This window comes from Chroicocephalus ridibundus, chromosome 10, assembly GCF_963924245.1.
Source record: "Chroicocephalus ridibundus chromosome 10, bChrRid1.1, whole genome shotgun sequence".
In the NCBI taxonomy this organism is placed as follows: Eukaryota; Metazoa; Chordata; class Aves; order Charadriiformes; family Laridae; genus Chroicocephalus; species Chroicocephalus ridibundus.
The window spans coordinates 6,578,924-6,594,903 of NC_086293.1; the positions used below are offsets into that span (position 1 = coordinate 6,578,924).

The 15,980-nt window shown below is 49.2% G+C and overlaps 1 protein-coding gene across 2 annotated transcripts in view; it reads left to right on the forward strand.

Moving 5' to 3' along the window:
* The window catches only part of CACNA2D2 (calcium voltage-gated channel auxiliary subunit alpha2delta 2), a 226,952-nt gene that overhangs the window by 76,814 nt on the left and 134,158 nt on the right, over nucleotides 1-15,980 (forward strand). For both annotated transcript variants that reach the window (XM_063347779.1, XM_063347780.1), the window contains exon 3: nucleotides 11,099-11,215. In XM_063347779.1, coding sequence (XP_063203849.1) covers nucleotides 11,099-11,215 — 117 coding nt within the window. The remainder of the gene's footprint in view (nucleotides 1-11,098; nucleotides 11,216-15,980) is intronic.

Below are 15,980 nucleotides of genomic sequence, written 5' to 3' on the forward strand. Positions count from 1 at the left end.
CAGACCCATAAATTCTCAACGGTGCGGACTAAGGTGAGATAAATCTCAAGGTCCGTATAGAAACATTTATTAGCTTCCCAAAATGGTTAGTATAGGTCCTAACAAGTCAACGATAATTGGTTAGGTATATAACAAATTATGGCAAGTGGTGAGGTGTGCATTGTGTTACCTAACAACAGGTATAGGACAACTTATGGCAAGCGGTACATAAGGTCATACTTAAGGTCATTACTTAACAACTCTAACCGTTACTTAACAATTCTAAGAGAAAAGAGAAACTGAGGGATAGAGAAAGGAGAAGATGGAGAAAAAGACAGAGAGAAAGAGATCACCGGTCCTGGTTCCAGCGTCTTTTTCAGGGAATCTTCCCAGGCATCATCTTCTTTCTTGGAAAAATCTTCCCAGGTATGGTCTCCTTTCTTGGGAAGAATCTTCCCAGGCAGTATCTTCTTCTATTGTTTCTTCTTTGTTCCCCCAGGGGCACTTATTTTCCCCTTTTATGTTTGCTGAATAAGCATGGTCCACCCCCCTTGCTGAGGACAGCCTTGTCTCAGCTTTCTCCCTTCTCCCAGGTGGCGTGTAGCATGATTTGGGTGGAGAGACAAGTGCCGTAGTCATACGTGTTTAGCATGATCTCTGTAATCTTCATTAGCATATGCAGGGTGTGCGCTTTCATATGCATTTCACAGCTAATGAAGCAAAGGTCACTCATCGGACACAATGGCCTTGAGAACTGAGAAGCTCACCACATGAGTGGCAGAACTACCCTGTCTTCACAAGACAGTTCTCCCACACTTTCAGGCGCCAGAAGTGTGAGCCTTATCAGTTCTTTGAAGGCCAGGCCTGCATTATTTATTTCCTTGCGAGTGTTTGAGGCGAGAGTTATTCCACGGCAGGATGCAGACGCTCGGTGCCCTGTTGTCATCAGCGATCAAATCAGGACCAGGGATCTTAGAATTCCTCAAACCTGCTCTCACCATTCCTGTCTGAGTATTCTTGTACTGTCTCTCTGCCCTTCCATCATAAAATGTGCACCTTGTTATGTCCAAGACTTGGGCTCTGTTTTTCCTGGTTTTTCTCCCCATCTCACTCCTGATCTGTGCTTTCTTTTCCCCCAGAGTTCTGGTTTTGGGCATCTAATGAAAAATGCCCAGCTTTGACCGATGACTGGATATTCTGGGGACTGTTTTGAATAGCACCTTGGTGAAGAATCTACCTACGGCATTTCCTACTTGTTGCCTTAATTGTAGTTTGAACCCAAAACATTGGATATGAAAAGCATTAACTTGTGGGCAAAGAACAAACGAAGCTGAGTTTTTTAGCCTACAAGAGTATGAACTGAAGTAGGACAAATATTCAGATACGTAATGGGCCACAGCAGCACAAGGCAGAAGTGCCTGTTCCTCATTAACTCTGCACCTTTCTACCAAGAACACTGTATTAATTTGCAGCAGGGGATTTTCAGATTTAGCATCATAAAAAGTTTTCAAGTAGGAACATGAAGCATTTTGTCTTGTGAAGCGTAGGAATCTCCATTGCTGGATGTCTTTTAAGAACAGGTCAGAGGAACATGTTAGGAATGAGATAGCTGTGATACTAACGTTAGAAATGACATTTCCATGACACCCCCAACGGAAGGTAGTATCTGAGCAGGTTGGAACTCCATGAGCTGATGAGAATCACTCTCAGCCGCCTTCTCTGGGATGCTGCGGAGGTTACTGAATCTTTTAGAGAAGTCTCTCCATTTGTGTGTTGGATCTCTGGAGGTTGCCTTCAGAAGAGACATCCAGTGGGATCTCTGGGGGCATGTATCTGTCCTGCCCCTCTGCCCCTCCAAGTCTGTGCTGGAAACTAAAACCTGGGCTGGGTTTCTCAGCTGGAGGGTTTGGTGCCGCTGCTTGCCTTTGGAGGTGGAACTAAGTTGAAAACCTCAGCTGCTCAACTGATAGAACTTTGCAGGGGTTCACCTCTTTATTAAAATCTCCAGGTACGTGGTTTATTTTCGTAAAAGTCTCCATTTCTAGACCCACTGGCTGAGGGAGCAGGAAGCACTAGCAGCAGAAAGGATGAGTCTGGAAATGCATGGAAGAAAGGTGCCTTACAAATGTATTCTCCATATCCTCTGGGGACAAGGCAAAGCTTTATGAGCCTATGCCACAATAGAGGGCTTTATGTTAAACATAAGTAATGACTTTCTAACAGGGTGGCTTGGAAGACACTGGAGGACATCAGCCAGGGAAGCCTGGGCTGTCCACCACCAGTGGACAAGAGCCTTTGAAGAGCACGGGTTCGGCAGGTCCTGTATGAACCAGAGGGATGGGCTGGACGAGTGTGTCTCTTCCAGCCTTGTTTCCAGCGAGTTTGGGTATTTACAGAAATGATTCCAGGGCTTGAGATTAGGGAGAAAAACTTGTAAACATGAATCTCTGAAGATCAGAGAAAGCTCCAAAACCTACATCAGAAGGTAAATCAAGAGAATTGCAAAGTTGCTATTTCTAAAAGTTCAGTTTCTTTAAAATAGATCATTACTCTGCAGAAACCTGTAGGGGTAACTGTTGACAGTGCTGACTTATGCTGGCCTAGATTTCAATCGCTCTAGCTCTAATAAGAGATTTAGTTTAATTCCATGTCAGTGGAGTTATCCCAAATTTGCATCACTGCAGCTGAGAGCTGAATTTGGCCAGTGGTAGCCATCAATAAGAATAAAAGGCAGGGCGAGGTAATTGTTCCTCTTTTTCTTGTGTAGTTAGAAGGAAAGCCTGCAAAATATGCCTGGGAGCGCCAGTGTTAGAGGCTGCACAGCCTTTTTCCGCAGCCCTTCCTACAAGAAGCAGCAGCTTCTCTGGCACAGAAGATAAGCTGTTTGGGGAAAAGAGGCTGGGTTATTTATTTAAAGTCAAGTCTCTGGGGATCCGAGAGTCTTGCATTGTGCAAGTGAGGGAGCCGTGCATGGGGAATGCTTGCAGGGAACGGGGAGCAGCCTTTGCCCGGCTGTGGCAGCCCTGGCCCGGGCACCGCCGCTGTCGGTGTGCTTCGGCTCATGCTCTTCCTCTTCTCTCGTAGCAGTGGTGCTCCCCTCCTCATCCTCCTCGCTGCTGGGGAAACCGAGTCTGGTGAGATCCCATTTTGGGTCTGTATTGGCTTTTGTAATTTCAGTCTCCTAAACATTTAGCCTTGGAAAAGGAGTGGCACAATAAAGGAAAACAAAATTTTAAACCATCCAGCAACTGTGAGAAAGGCAGAACTGCGGCCTCGCAGAGCCCAGGGGTGACCTGAGAAGCAGAGAAGTTTCTTTATCTTTCCCTAACCATTTTCATCGTCTTCTCCTGTTCATCTCATCCACGTGCTCTCTGGAACCACCAGTCCCACCACAAACCCTCCCTCCCTACCTGGGCTTCCTGCTCCGTTCCCCCTCTCCTCCGAACCCTCCTTCCGTGACTCCTTCCTCCCGACCCCTGCGCTTGTCCTGGTGGGTCCAGCGTGGTGCTTCCGCAGAGCGTGTGCCTCTGCCAGAGAGCACTTTAACCTCTTTTGGTTAAGCTGATGATCCATTCCAAAATTGATTTTAATCCTTGCTTATAAGTAAAGCAGTGGGAAATTGAATTTTGTTGAACCGATATAAATCAAGCATATATTTCTGGAAGAGCTTCACATGGAAGGATTCTGTGATTTGCACTGCTATATCAATGCAGCTTTAGATCTGACGTATCCCTTGCTTTGATACAACATAATTTCATTCTCTTAGGGACAACGGGGTAAACCTGGTATGATCCATAGTGCATAGTCACTGACTCTGATAGAAATAGTATAAAGATGAAATATAGGAAACTTGTGCATCTTTATCTGTGACAGCATCCCTCCTAAGGTAGTCTGGGTGCAATTGTAATGATGCTGATCTGAAGGACACCTGTTCTGTAGAGACGTGACTTAATCAAACCAGTTAAACTCTTCTGCATATCTCCTGAAGGAAAGCAGTTGAGGTATCTTTTAAAAACACTGTTTTTTCCTTATCTTCCTTTCCTTTTCTTATGTCCCATATAACCAAGAGAGCAGCCAGAGTCAAGGATCAGGTTGGGGTTTTTAGTTTTCTTTCTGTTTTACTGTACAAGCGTATGTTTTCAGAGCATGTGTGATCTCTGAATGCATTTGGGCATTTGTCGGGGATGCTGTAGCTGTTCTCTGCCTCTCATACATTAGCACAGCAGGCTCTGGTGGCTTGTGCCCTGACCTGGCAGCAAGACCCACGCCATCCACGTGGCTGTGAGTGTGCAGAGGAGTGCTTGGACAGAGCTCCCACCCTGGTTGAGACCTCACGTTTTCAACTCTGCAGTGATTTATTTTTACAGCGCTTTATCTGAAAAGGAGAAGACTGGGTGTGAAGTTGTGTGCTACTGAATTACCCTGCCAGAAGATTCACTCTCTGCAGACACCCAGGCAGGTCTGTTGCTCTGAGAGCTCCCCGTACAAGGGTTTGAAGACTAAAAGCAGCTTTCCAGGCCAGGAGAGGTTTTCTATAATCCAGGCTAACCGTGCATAGCCCTTTATCCCTGTCTAGTTGCTAAATTATGCATAGCAGTCTCAGGTCTGCTTTGGGGCTGGCAGGCCTGAAGTCTCAGCCGTAGAGGCTCGTTGTCCTGGGTTGAGCGAGCAGAATTCCAGCCAGTGACACAGAGGATGGGAGATGTGGATGCCTGTGCCGGATGGGGAGTGCTGGAGCAGCTCCATCCCTGCTGGAGTGGGCTGCCTTCCTCCTGTCCCCCATGTCCTCTGTGGTACTGCTGCCTTTTAGCAGGCTCTCTAATGAAGGAAGGAGACCTTAGTTCTATGGTTTGTTTGCGTCGGTGATAGCTGACCATCCCCGAGGAGCAGCTAAACTGCGCGTTTCCCTATCCTGCTTTTGTGGGAGAGCTGTGAAGAGCTGCTCGGAGGGTGCTTGCTCTTTATTAGGTAGGTGGAAGGAAGGAGCACAGCAGGGAAATGGCACTGTGCAAGGAGAGAGGGAGATGGGGTTAGTAAATGTCAAGCTGTTTGCCTCCTGTGCACGCTCCAGCACATCCGCAGGCTGCAGGAGCAGCAGCAGCTCTTGCTGAGGACAAGGCAGAGGTTGCAGCAAGGGGCAGGTCAGGCTCTGCGGGACCAGCTGCCTGTATGGCTCCCGAGGGGCCAGGGGACATGGGGTCCATGGTACTGGCTCTGGGTGTTGGCGTGGGGTAGGTTGGCAAAGCCCTCACTGGACTGCGGCACCATTGCTCACCTGCGCCTGCTTCCCTTTGCCTTTCCCCATCCTGACTCCTCGGCAGGGAACACCAGGATCTAGCACCTTCCAGGCTGACGGCTGCTTTGCCAGAAGACCACCTCCGTGCCCTCTGCTGGTCCCCATCCCCCAGTCCCTGCGGTGGGGTGTGATCTGCTCTGTACGATGTGGAACAGGCAGCACCGATTGTCCTGGCGGGCTGTCAGCGAGGCCGCTATCACTCTTTTCACTGCCTGCTTGATTATCCCTGACGCTGCGCCGAGGCTGACATCCTCCTAATGTAATATAGACACCACGATGATTACCATCATTGCAAGAACTATAAGCACCAGACGATGAAATTTAACAACAGTAGGTGCAGCAGGGACGAGGGGCGAGATGGGAATCGTGCTGTCTCTGCTCTCTGCCTGTGGCCCTGAGCAGTCTCCATCTTCCAGCAGGATCTCTGGGGTTTTGCACTCCTTTTCCTCCATGTTACCCAGCCACAGTGCTCCTTGCTCAGCCTGGACCATCTCACAGTGCTCTTGCTGGTTGGTTGTGCTGCCGGGCAATTCTTCTTTAGGCTCCCTCTCGGTCAGCGGTCTGCTCTGTGTGCCCAAGGCACCAGCAAGTCTGCTCCAGGTTTCCGCTTGTTCCTCTTCAGTGATACCCTGAGCCGCGGGGAACTGGCAGGACCCCACCATAGGTGAGATGAGAATCAAAATGGGCCAGACCACCGCTTGTCTGGTGGAGACCAATAGATCCTAAAGCCCCAGGAGAAGCACTAGACGAGCGCCTGAGCAAGCGGCTCCTCTCAGGGCAGGTATCCTGCTGCAGTATTTGCTGTACCAACAAATTCCCTTTGCAGACACCGTATCTGGGTCACCGTATGAAGCTGATCAGCAATGGGCCTGGCTGCGGGAGCTTGAAGTATCCCCCTGAACAGAGACCCTGTAATAATGTTCCCTACCCCCGGTAATAATGCCAGGTGGGAAAAACCATTTATTTTCATGGTGTACGGCCTTTGTAGGGCATGACGTGGCACAGTCCCGTCGCTGGGGTGCGAGGGGTTATCTCGGGTGTGCATGGCAGTCGTTCCCGAAGAGGTGCGCTTTGGTCTTTGCCTCCTTCACCTGGAGCACGCTGCGCTGAGGCGCGATGCTCTGGCAGCGGGGAGGCAGCCCGCTCTGTTGCTGCACGAAGTACTTTGCTCTTTTGCAAACATGCCAGGTTTGCGCTGTGATTAAACGCTGGTGTTTGGACTGCAGCTGTCCAAACCAGGTGTATTGGATTCTTACGAGGGGCGGGGAGGGAAATAATAATAATTTCTGGAAGATGACTGTTCCCCAGACCAGACGCCTTTGCAGCAGGAGCTGGAGCACCGCAGCCTGTCCTAGAAGGGTGCAGGGCTTGGCCCCGAGCAAACCCCAGCTGGGTTTGAGCTGTGGGTCCGGCCTGTGTCCTGGCCCAGTGGGGCTGAGAGTTGCTGGGGTTACCGGCTGCCCTGTTAGGGTTCAGCTTCTTGGTGGTTGTGGCTTCTTGGGAGCTTGTTATCTTCCTTCATGTTTTATCATCAGATACCTTGGCCCATGGGAAGGTGCTGGGTCCTCTTGTGGCAGCTCATGGAGTAGTGATTTCCGCGCCCGTGGGAGTATTTCTGCACCTTTTCCTGTTCCTTCTCGGGCTGCCCAGTCTCACGGTGCTGGGTGCGCTCCCGGGGAATTGGGGGACGGCAAACGCTTTCTCTGAACCCTGACAGCTCCCTGGGTATACAGTCACAAAGGGAATTAATAGCAGGGATGAGCATCGTTTGTTGTGCATTAGGAGCAAGGCAAACAAGCGAATTTAGAGAGTGGATGTTCTGAGGCAGTATCAGATCTGCCTCTTCGCTTATTCAGTTGCTGCTGTGAACGCGTATTGGCAATCGGTTGTGCTACCAGCTCTGCTTTTTAGGAAGGCTACTTAGCACTTCTCTGCTGGTTGAGATCGTCTTGTCAGCTGTTTATCATTGCACTATGCTTAGCACTATTTGGGATTAAATTTTTCAAGTTCCAGGTTGTCTTGAGCTGTTTGATTTTCCCTCCCACCTGCCACCATTTTTTGGGGTGGTGTTTGGTTTTGTTTTGTTTTGTTTTTTTTCAACTCAGTACTTTCTGGGTTTTTTGCCTGTGTTAATACTTCCCCCTGCTCTTGCCCCTTACTAGTTCACTCTCAGCATCCACTGATGGACTTTTCTTTCCACTGCCATGCCTGGATCTTCTGGCTACTGCATCCAGCTTCAGCCCTTCCTAGACTTTTTATTGAGATTTGCAGTTTATAATTTGGTCTCTATCCCCATCCCCTGAATACAGCAGCTGCCTCCTCTGTCCTGCCTGAGGGCTGATACCTCCATAGGTGGTTCAGGGGCTCTGTGCAGCCCCTCTCCTGGTCCAGAAACTTCAAGTTTGCCAACCACGTTGAGCAGGGCTAATGCCAAGGGCATTACCAGTTGTTTCAGCGCGGCTGGAGCGTTGCAGGATTGGGTTTCGCTCTCGTGTTCCTGCATTGCCACCTGCTCGCCCTGCCTGTCGGAGGACACGCAGACTGTGAGGGGCAGGGGTATGTTCACGAAGGGTTTGCAAAGTAAAACCCAGTCCACCAAGAGCGTGCAGCCTGCACCCCCTTCTCCCCGAGGGTTCCCGTGTGGTTGGGTATGAGTGTACCTACATGGAATCAGAAGCAGCGGTTTCTTGACTCCGAGGTCACTGCTGTTAAAAATTTCAAACCCAGGTCCCAGAGCAGCGGATCACAGGAGAATTTCAATGAGAATGGCTTTCTAGTCTGGACAAAACTAAGAGGAATGCTGAGGAATGTTTGGGATGTCTTTGGCTAGAAAATTCGTCCTCTGATTCAGCTCAAGGAAAAACCCAATATGGGAAATGTCACCTTAGATAAGTAAAACCCGGCCAAGGTCTGAACGACCCGAAGCAAAATGCTGCAATGGAGAGCTCGAAGCTATCTTAATTGCCTGGAGCACTACCATTCACTCCCCTGCCTGTCTGGTATGTTCTTGCGCTCCTATGGTCACTGTTAATTCATGCTGGATTGTTCTAATTAACGCCGATGAACTGTTCAGCCAAGAAGACTGCGGAGCTCTGCAGCTGCAGAGAGGGCTGGAGGAACATCTCCTGGTTTCTTTTTCTGTTTTTCCCTCCCTTGTGGACAGGCACCGTTTCTGTCCATAACCAATAGGAGCCAATTTTCTGTTTCATAACAGGAAAATACTAATGTCAGGACACCCTCCTTACCCAAAGCTTTCTCCTTGAAGATTGCTCCTCTTTGCTTTCCTAATTGCTGCTGCTCAGCTGGAGGTAGCGCGCGCCTTCCAAACACGTTATTTTGTTATGCTGTTACTTACCAAAGGGAAAAAAGACTATGAGAGAATATTGCTTTGTGTCAAGCATTCCTCACGTTAACCCTTTCTGGGTAGATGCGGGACATTTTTCTCTAGCGTGGGATGTTTTGCCATTGGCAATACACACTTTTTGGTCTGAAGCTTGGGGTGCGATGGAGCTGTGACGTGAAGAACACCTAGAAATCATTTCTGCTGGAGCCTGAGGATGCCTCTGAACTGTGTTCTCTTACTAAAGCATCCTCTTTGGAGTCACTGTGCTCACATAACCATCACTTACAATAAGACAGGAGTTGCTAGATTAATGTGAAGTATGGGTGGTTTGGGGACCAGAATGATTTGGGTGAAGCCCTTGGAATCAAGTTGGCTGAAAACTTAATGCTTGGAGTTACCCTTCCCTGAAGACTGGCAGGTCTGGAGCCTGCAAGAGGGCACTGGAGGCATGGTCCATGTGTTTCTTAGGGACTGAGGAGTGGGACGAGGACCACAGATGTTAGGCTCACTGTGTCCCTGCTCTTGGCTCGTGGGCTGTTCTCTTGCAGGTCAGTAACTAGGAGAATTCACAGAAATGCTGTTTTCTTCAGAAACTTCAGAAATGAGCAGGTCTGAGCCTTTTGTGTGCCAGCCCACTGACGGAGGCAGGGTGGGTTACCATTCTGGCAGCCAGGACAGGTTACCTGAATACCTTGGGGCTTTTGGGGGGAAAAAAACAACCTGGTTGCCTGGAGTAGAGATAGGATAGAGTAATCATGTATGTGGACACAAGGCTGCTGGGCGAGGCGTGCTGTCCAGAATTTCCTAGTGGCATGGAAGAAAGGAGTTTGGGCAGAGCAGGGACCTCAGCGAGAGCTGCAGAAACCAAAGTTGAAGTCTGAAGATTAACCCCGTAGGCCTGGAGGGACTGTGCAGAGCCAAAAGAGCAGCCTTTTGCTTAGTCTCCGAGCATACTCCTGCAGCTTCAACCTCAGAAACCACTTTGTTTAACCACGAAAGGAAAGGGGAGGCTCTGGAATTCATTGCCAGCTGCCTTTCAGTGATGGGGTCGCTTCCTGCTCCAGCTCATTAACATCTGGAAAAGGGTGGACTAAGTAGTTTCCCAACATATGAAGAGGGTCTCATCCTGTTCTTTAGCTGTGTAATGTGCTGCTCTCCAGATCCTGGGCACCTGCCTGCCCGTACCTTTATTTTTACTGGCTCCACCAAGAGAAACAGTTGTGGTGGTATCAGCCTGGTGGGTGTCTCTAGCCAAGCTTCTCCTTAGTCCTGCCTTCATGGGGCAAGATGCGGGGATTTCTGGGGTACGTGTTTGTCTTGTGCAAGCTGATTGTTTACTGTTTGTGTTTGGGTGCTGCTCTGAGACCCAGGGCAGATCAGGGCAGCAGGCAGATGTTCCGTGAGAAATGGTTTCTGCACCACCTGGTCTCTTCCTTTGTCACGATGGTCAGGTCTGCAACAAACCGGCAGCTACAGGCAGAGTATTTCACCTCTAATGAAGCTGCAGCAAAGAGGGTTTTTAGTCCCATGGGAAGTAATGATTCAGCTCCCAAGGATCATGCAAGCTCGGGTAGGTGCCAGACATGCTTAGCATGGAAATCACAGTTAAACATGGAGTCGGCTACCTCCGTGGGGAGGTCCAGCTCTCCTTGGAGGGTTTTCTGCTGCCAGATGTCTTCATGTCTGGAATTGCAGGTATTTGCAAGTAGCCTGAGGATTAAGAGGGAAGCAGAATCCAGTTTGCTGTGTGGTTTTCTTCATGTATTTTACCTAAGAATAGATAAGGCTTGAGGATATTTTTTTTGCGTATCTCAGATGACTGTAAAAAGGCCTTCTCTTTTGCCCTGTGTTGGTTGCACCTGAGTTTGCAGACAAGCTGAGTTAACAAGTCCGAAAATGATCTGAGGAGGTGACTGAGGGGTTGGTGGTTGCCGGGTCTTGTGGTGGGACTGAGCCCTTCTTGTTGGGGCAGTGCTGATGCCAACAGCACGTCCCTTGGGGCTGGCATTGTCGTCTGCAGTTGTGTGATGTGGCTTGGACGGGCAGGCCCACGGGTCACAGGGTGCACGCTTTGGGTGCAAACATTCAAATAAAACCAGGTAATTGCATCTGGCCTTCAGGATAATCCCAGTTATAGACCTGTGCCTCTCCCTACCACAGCCTGGCCAAGTTCTGGACTGGTTGTAGAAATCATGATCTCCTGAGGGTGCTGCTGTATTATGGCGTGCTTAGAGACGAGAGCCTGCAAGCATGAAGGCAGGCAGCTATAAAGCCAATGGTGTGGGCAGCAGGTGAAATGCCTTTTTTTTTTTTCCTGGTTGCAAAGCCTTTCCTCTCTTGTTCCCCTCATTTTGAAAGCTGATATTGTTACCTAATCCACATTGCTAAAATTCTTCTGTGTTAGAGGATCAGCTTTTCTGTGGGAAGTCTCCTGTACTTCTCTCTAATATTGACTGTCATTCTCTTGTTTCCCTTCTTAGATCTACAATGAGAATAGAAACCTGTTTGAAGTCAAGGAGAACGTGCCCAGGAAATTGGTGGAGAAGGTCGCAGGGGACATCGAGAGCCTCTTGGCCAAGAAAGTCCGTGCTTTAAAGGTAAGGTGATGGGCCTGTGTGCTGATCCTTTGTCTGATGTGTTCAGTTTAAAGAAGAGGGTTGGTGCTGGCGTAGCGTTATGGGTTCAGCTTCAAAGTAATTTCTGTGGTTATGTGGCCTTTTCTGGGAACTGCATCATGCGTATGGAGTACATCTGGGGTCTGAGGTGAGGACATATCATGTGAGGATCTACTATAGGTATCTTCTTGTTTTTTATCTCCTCCCACCGTCATGTGAACACACCCGAAGGTGTTGCCACAAGAATACAAGTGGCAGCAAAAGCCTGGCAGCAAATTTGCCCCAGTCATATAACTGGGGGTGTGGTGAGCAGGAGCAAAGGTACTGTGGTGTCCCTGCAATAGCTCATGGAAGCGTTTCAGACAAGTAGGGTTTTTTCCCGTTTAGGAGGGAATGCACCAAAATGTTTGTGCCTGGTGCCTGGCACTTGAATCCTGCGATTGACTGCGTGCGTGAGTTGCCCTCGTGGGTGCTTGTGTCCATCTCCAATCTATCGTCCCATTTTGTACCACTCCTTTTAAAATTAATTCATTTTATCTGTAGTGGAGCGAGGTAACCAGCTCGTGGTGCTGGCTCCGTAAAACCCGGTGCTGGCTGTAACGACGCGGGAGTGGGGCCATGCTCTGCTACCGGGGCAGAGCCAGGTAATTACCTTCCTGGAGAGATGGAGATACCCTCTCTGCTGCAGAGGGGTATGGGAGCCATGTAAGGGTTTCCCTTCCAGGAGCTGTAGTGTCCTCTCAAATACCTGACTGTGGAGAGCAGGATGAAGCTGTGTGATGGACATCTGACAGTATGGGCAACTGGGTGGCGTGCCTTGCAGCTTGATTACCTAAAAGTGCTTTTGTGGGGTGATAGACAAGGGGAAGGCTTGGAGCAGGTAGCTGTTGTGTCTGCATAGGGACTATAACCAAAAAGACTTGGTCACCCTTCAACCTGATCAGCAGAGGAAGAAGTACCATGGTGAGGGAAAAGGTGTTGCAATAACTGAGGTGTAACTAAGGCAGTGAGAGTTTGGAAATGACCTGTCTCCTTAGTACCAATAACCTTGTTCGTCTTCCAGTTTGAACTTCTTTTTGTTGGGTTTGTGGACAGGATTCCTTGGTGCACTGTTAAGGGCTCATCTGATGTTGGACCCGAAGCAGAGGAGTGATTCTGGCAGCCCTGGTTAGATAACGAGCACTTGGTGCTGTTTTATTGTAGTGGAAACAATGATCCGTTGACCTGAATTAGCCCTTTCAGGAAGACTCCTTCAGAGTGCAGTTGCTGGGTGGAGCAGTCTCTTACCATCCAGCTTGCGTGTAAATTCTTGGCGTCTTGGATTGGTGGTACTGACAACCAAATAGGGAAACGGGGAAGTTGGTGGGAGAAGGAGAAATTGGATCTTCTGAATTTCTTCCACGTTGTGCTAAGCTCTTTCGAAGCAGTGTGGCTCCCACAGCTTCTTCCCATCTCCACCCTGTGTTTTCTTCTGTCTCAACTCTCCCCCTAGTTGAATCATCTCTCCTGGAGTCATTTCCTCCCCTTCTCTCATGACTCACGAGAGTGATGATGACTTCTTGAAGTGTATTTTTCAGCATCTGAGTCAGGTGGGAATCCATGCATCAGCGAGGGCAGGTGAGGAGGGAGAAATGGATCCTCTCCTTGAAGTATGAATTGCCGCATCACTCACGTACTCACTCTACTGAAAAGGTGCCTCCCTGTCTCTTTTGCTGCAGGAGCGAGAAGGGATATTGCCTGCGCTTTGGTCAGGTTTTGTAGGAAGGTGCTCGGTAGCCTTTGGGCACGCATGATGGACTCATGCTTCAAGAGTGCCGTTCTGATTAGGCAGTGATTCAGTCCAGCCGTCAAAGAGCCTGTTTTCCTCTAAGTGAAAATATTAATGTGTCTTTATTAAACTCAAACTGCGTGCAGAGCACTTATCAATAATACATAGTTTCTTACCTTGTGTGTTGCATTTCTAAGAAGCAGCAATCAAGCACGAGGAAACCAAACATGGCTGTCTGGCCCTGGCAGCCGTGGTGCGGCGCCGTGGCACGGGTCTGGCACTAGCAGGACGCTCTGATTTCACACGTGCTTTCCAGAGGAGTGCCGGAGCCAGGGGTGCATAGCAAAGAGGGTAATTGCTTCCTAAAATAACAGTCATCTACAAGGGGATGGTTATTTGGATGCTGTCCCTCCCTTTTTGTTCCAGACCATCATATCTGATGACAGTCTCATCATGGGACAGAAAAATTCCTAGGAAGATGTTTTTGCAATCCCCACCTGTTCCAGCTGGCACTAGAGAAGAGCATCTACAGCTGGCTCCTGGGGGGCTTTTGCCCCGTGTTCCATGCAGCGGCCTCTATTTTACACGGAATTTTATCACCACTAACTGCCCTTTTTCCCCAGCATCCTCCAATCTCCTTTCTCCATGATGATTCCATTGCTTCAAGCCTGCCCTCAGAGCTGCCTTTGGGCTCTGTAGTTCCAGACGCTTTTTATTCCTAAGCTTTAGCAGGAGGGGAGATAGAAAAGATGGTCTTCAATACCAAAAATACAGCTACTGTCCTTTGAAATGCGAGTAAAAGATCTTGCTAAGGTGGAATAACTGCTGAAGGAGATGACGTTAAATTTATGCAGCGTGTGGCATTGTGGGGAGGTTCCAGGGGTCTCGCTACAGGTGAGGTGTAAGGAAACAGTAGGTATGTTCCTGACTGGGTAGACGTTTAACGGGCTGCTCTTGCCCATAACTCATGAGCTTGCCCTTGTTAGGGCTAAGAAAGACATGCTTCATGTGTGGAAAGGAACGAGGTGGCGGGTTGCCAAATGACTACAAATCCCTGTTGTGTTTTCCTTGAAATGGGAATCACAGCTGGCTGGCTTGGGGATCGACAGCATCTGAGACTACAATTCAACAGGTTGGTTGTTTTGACAAATAGATTATTTTGCCACTTTTTTTTTCTGCTTAAATTTCCTATCACTTCTTCAATCTCTCAACGTGTTTGGACGCTTGCTTGCCTTTGTATGTGCCCCGAGAGATGTGTATCTCCAGGCTAGGGCTTCTCTGGTGAGCTTGTTCAGGAGACAAGGCATTGGACTTTGCTGCTGGTGGAGCACTGAGCGAGCCAGGGCAAAGCCATCACTGGGGGCGGGCATGGGGCGGCTGCCAGTTCTGGATTCCCAAACCTGAGGGGCATTTCTCTCTCTTCCCCTTTCCTTTCTTCTCTTGGTGTAGCCTGTCTAGGAGAGGCAGGCTCCTGACAGGAGTGACGAGACTTTCCCTTCCTCTAAAGCCTCAGGGGCTGTGTTTGGTGAGGTTGGTGAAGATGAGCCAGTTCTCTGCAGAAAGGAAAGGAAGCAGCAAAGATAAGAGGCAACAAAAAGAGCCTCCCTTGCCATCAAATCCAGCCCCTTGCCTTCTCCATGTGCGCAGGACACAAGGACACCTCTTCTTCCCTTCCATGTTGTTTGCTGTTCCCGCTTCACGCTCTGCCTGCAGACCTGGGCTGCTCCTTCCTGCCACGCCACGTCCTTGGATGCCCCAGCTCTATCCGCCGTTTGCGGCTACCTAGGAGATCTCAGCAGCCCAGGCCTCCTTCCTCACCTGTGCTGGCAACGCCAAACAGTGTGGATCAAAGCGAGAGGGCGGCGGGAGGGCTGCTGAGGTGATGAAAGGCTTTGGAAAGCGTCGGTGCAAGCGGCTGAGGGGTTCCTGCATCGTTTCTGCTGCGCAAGCCCGATGCCTCAGGAAATTCTTCTATTGCCACAGAAGCATCTCTGCAGTACAAAGGTGGTAGGGGGAACAAGAGGAGGTCATCGCTTGTGGTGCAGGATCTAGGAGGGTTCTCCCCCCTCTCCTTCAGGTCTGTGGACACCCCAGATCTGTTTCTTTTATAATACTGGGTGAAGTGCATTAGTGATGTGACTGAAGCTCCGCAGACTGGGGGAGAAGGGAGCGAGTTGTGATTTGATGGAGGAGGAGGCTGAGAGATGGAAATTTTAGATCCTAGGGTACGTTTTAGGCTTGTTTCTACTTTTTATACAGTTCTTGCGAAGGCTGCTTTTGCATGCTGACTGCTTCATCCTTCACATATTTAACCACAGACAATTTGCTTTGCCTCCTGCAAGCGGCACATCCCACGGTTTACTGAGTGGGTTATGCCCTGAAGTGAGCTATTCATACACCGTGACCGGCCTAAGGACTGCTATCTGTGCTGGTGGTCTCCCCCCATCTCTAAAAAGAGACCTCCCTATCCATAAAATATGGTACGAATGTTGGCGGGCTCTGGCGTTTCCCCCATGGGATGCTGGCGGCATGGTAAGGCCATTTTTTTTTTTCCAAAGAGCTGTTTTAGTTTTGCATATTGTACATCACCGTCGAAATTCATTATATTTCTGATGGACCTCGGCCATGTGCAATGTCAAATACAGTGCATTGAGCAGAAGTGCCGCAAAGTGGCATTTCGTCTCTCAGTGAATTGATAATACATGCGTATTATATCATTTGTGTGTGTGTTTTACATAGATGTGTGTATACGCAGTAGGTTCGGTGCACCTTGCATGACTCTGGTGATGAGAGAACTAACAGCACGTACCAGTAGTTAAAAGTTTGGGGGGTTTGTTTTTTCTGTTGTTGTGGAATTTAACTGCATGTTTTTGTTGCTGTGTGTTTAGCTCCAGTGTGGGATGAGCATTTGGGGGAGAGGAGGGGTTTGGTAAGAGGCTTCAAGGCTCCTCTTCCTTCAGCCAAGGTGTAGGACCTGAC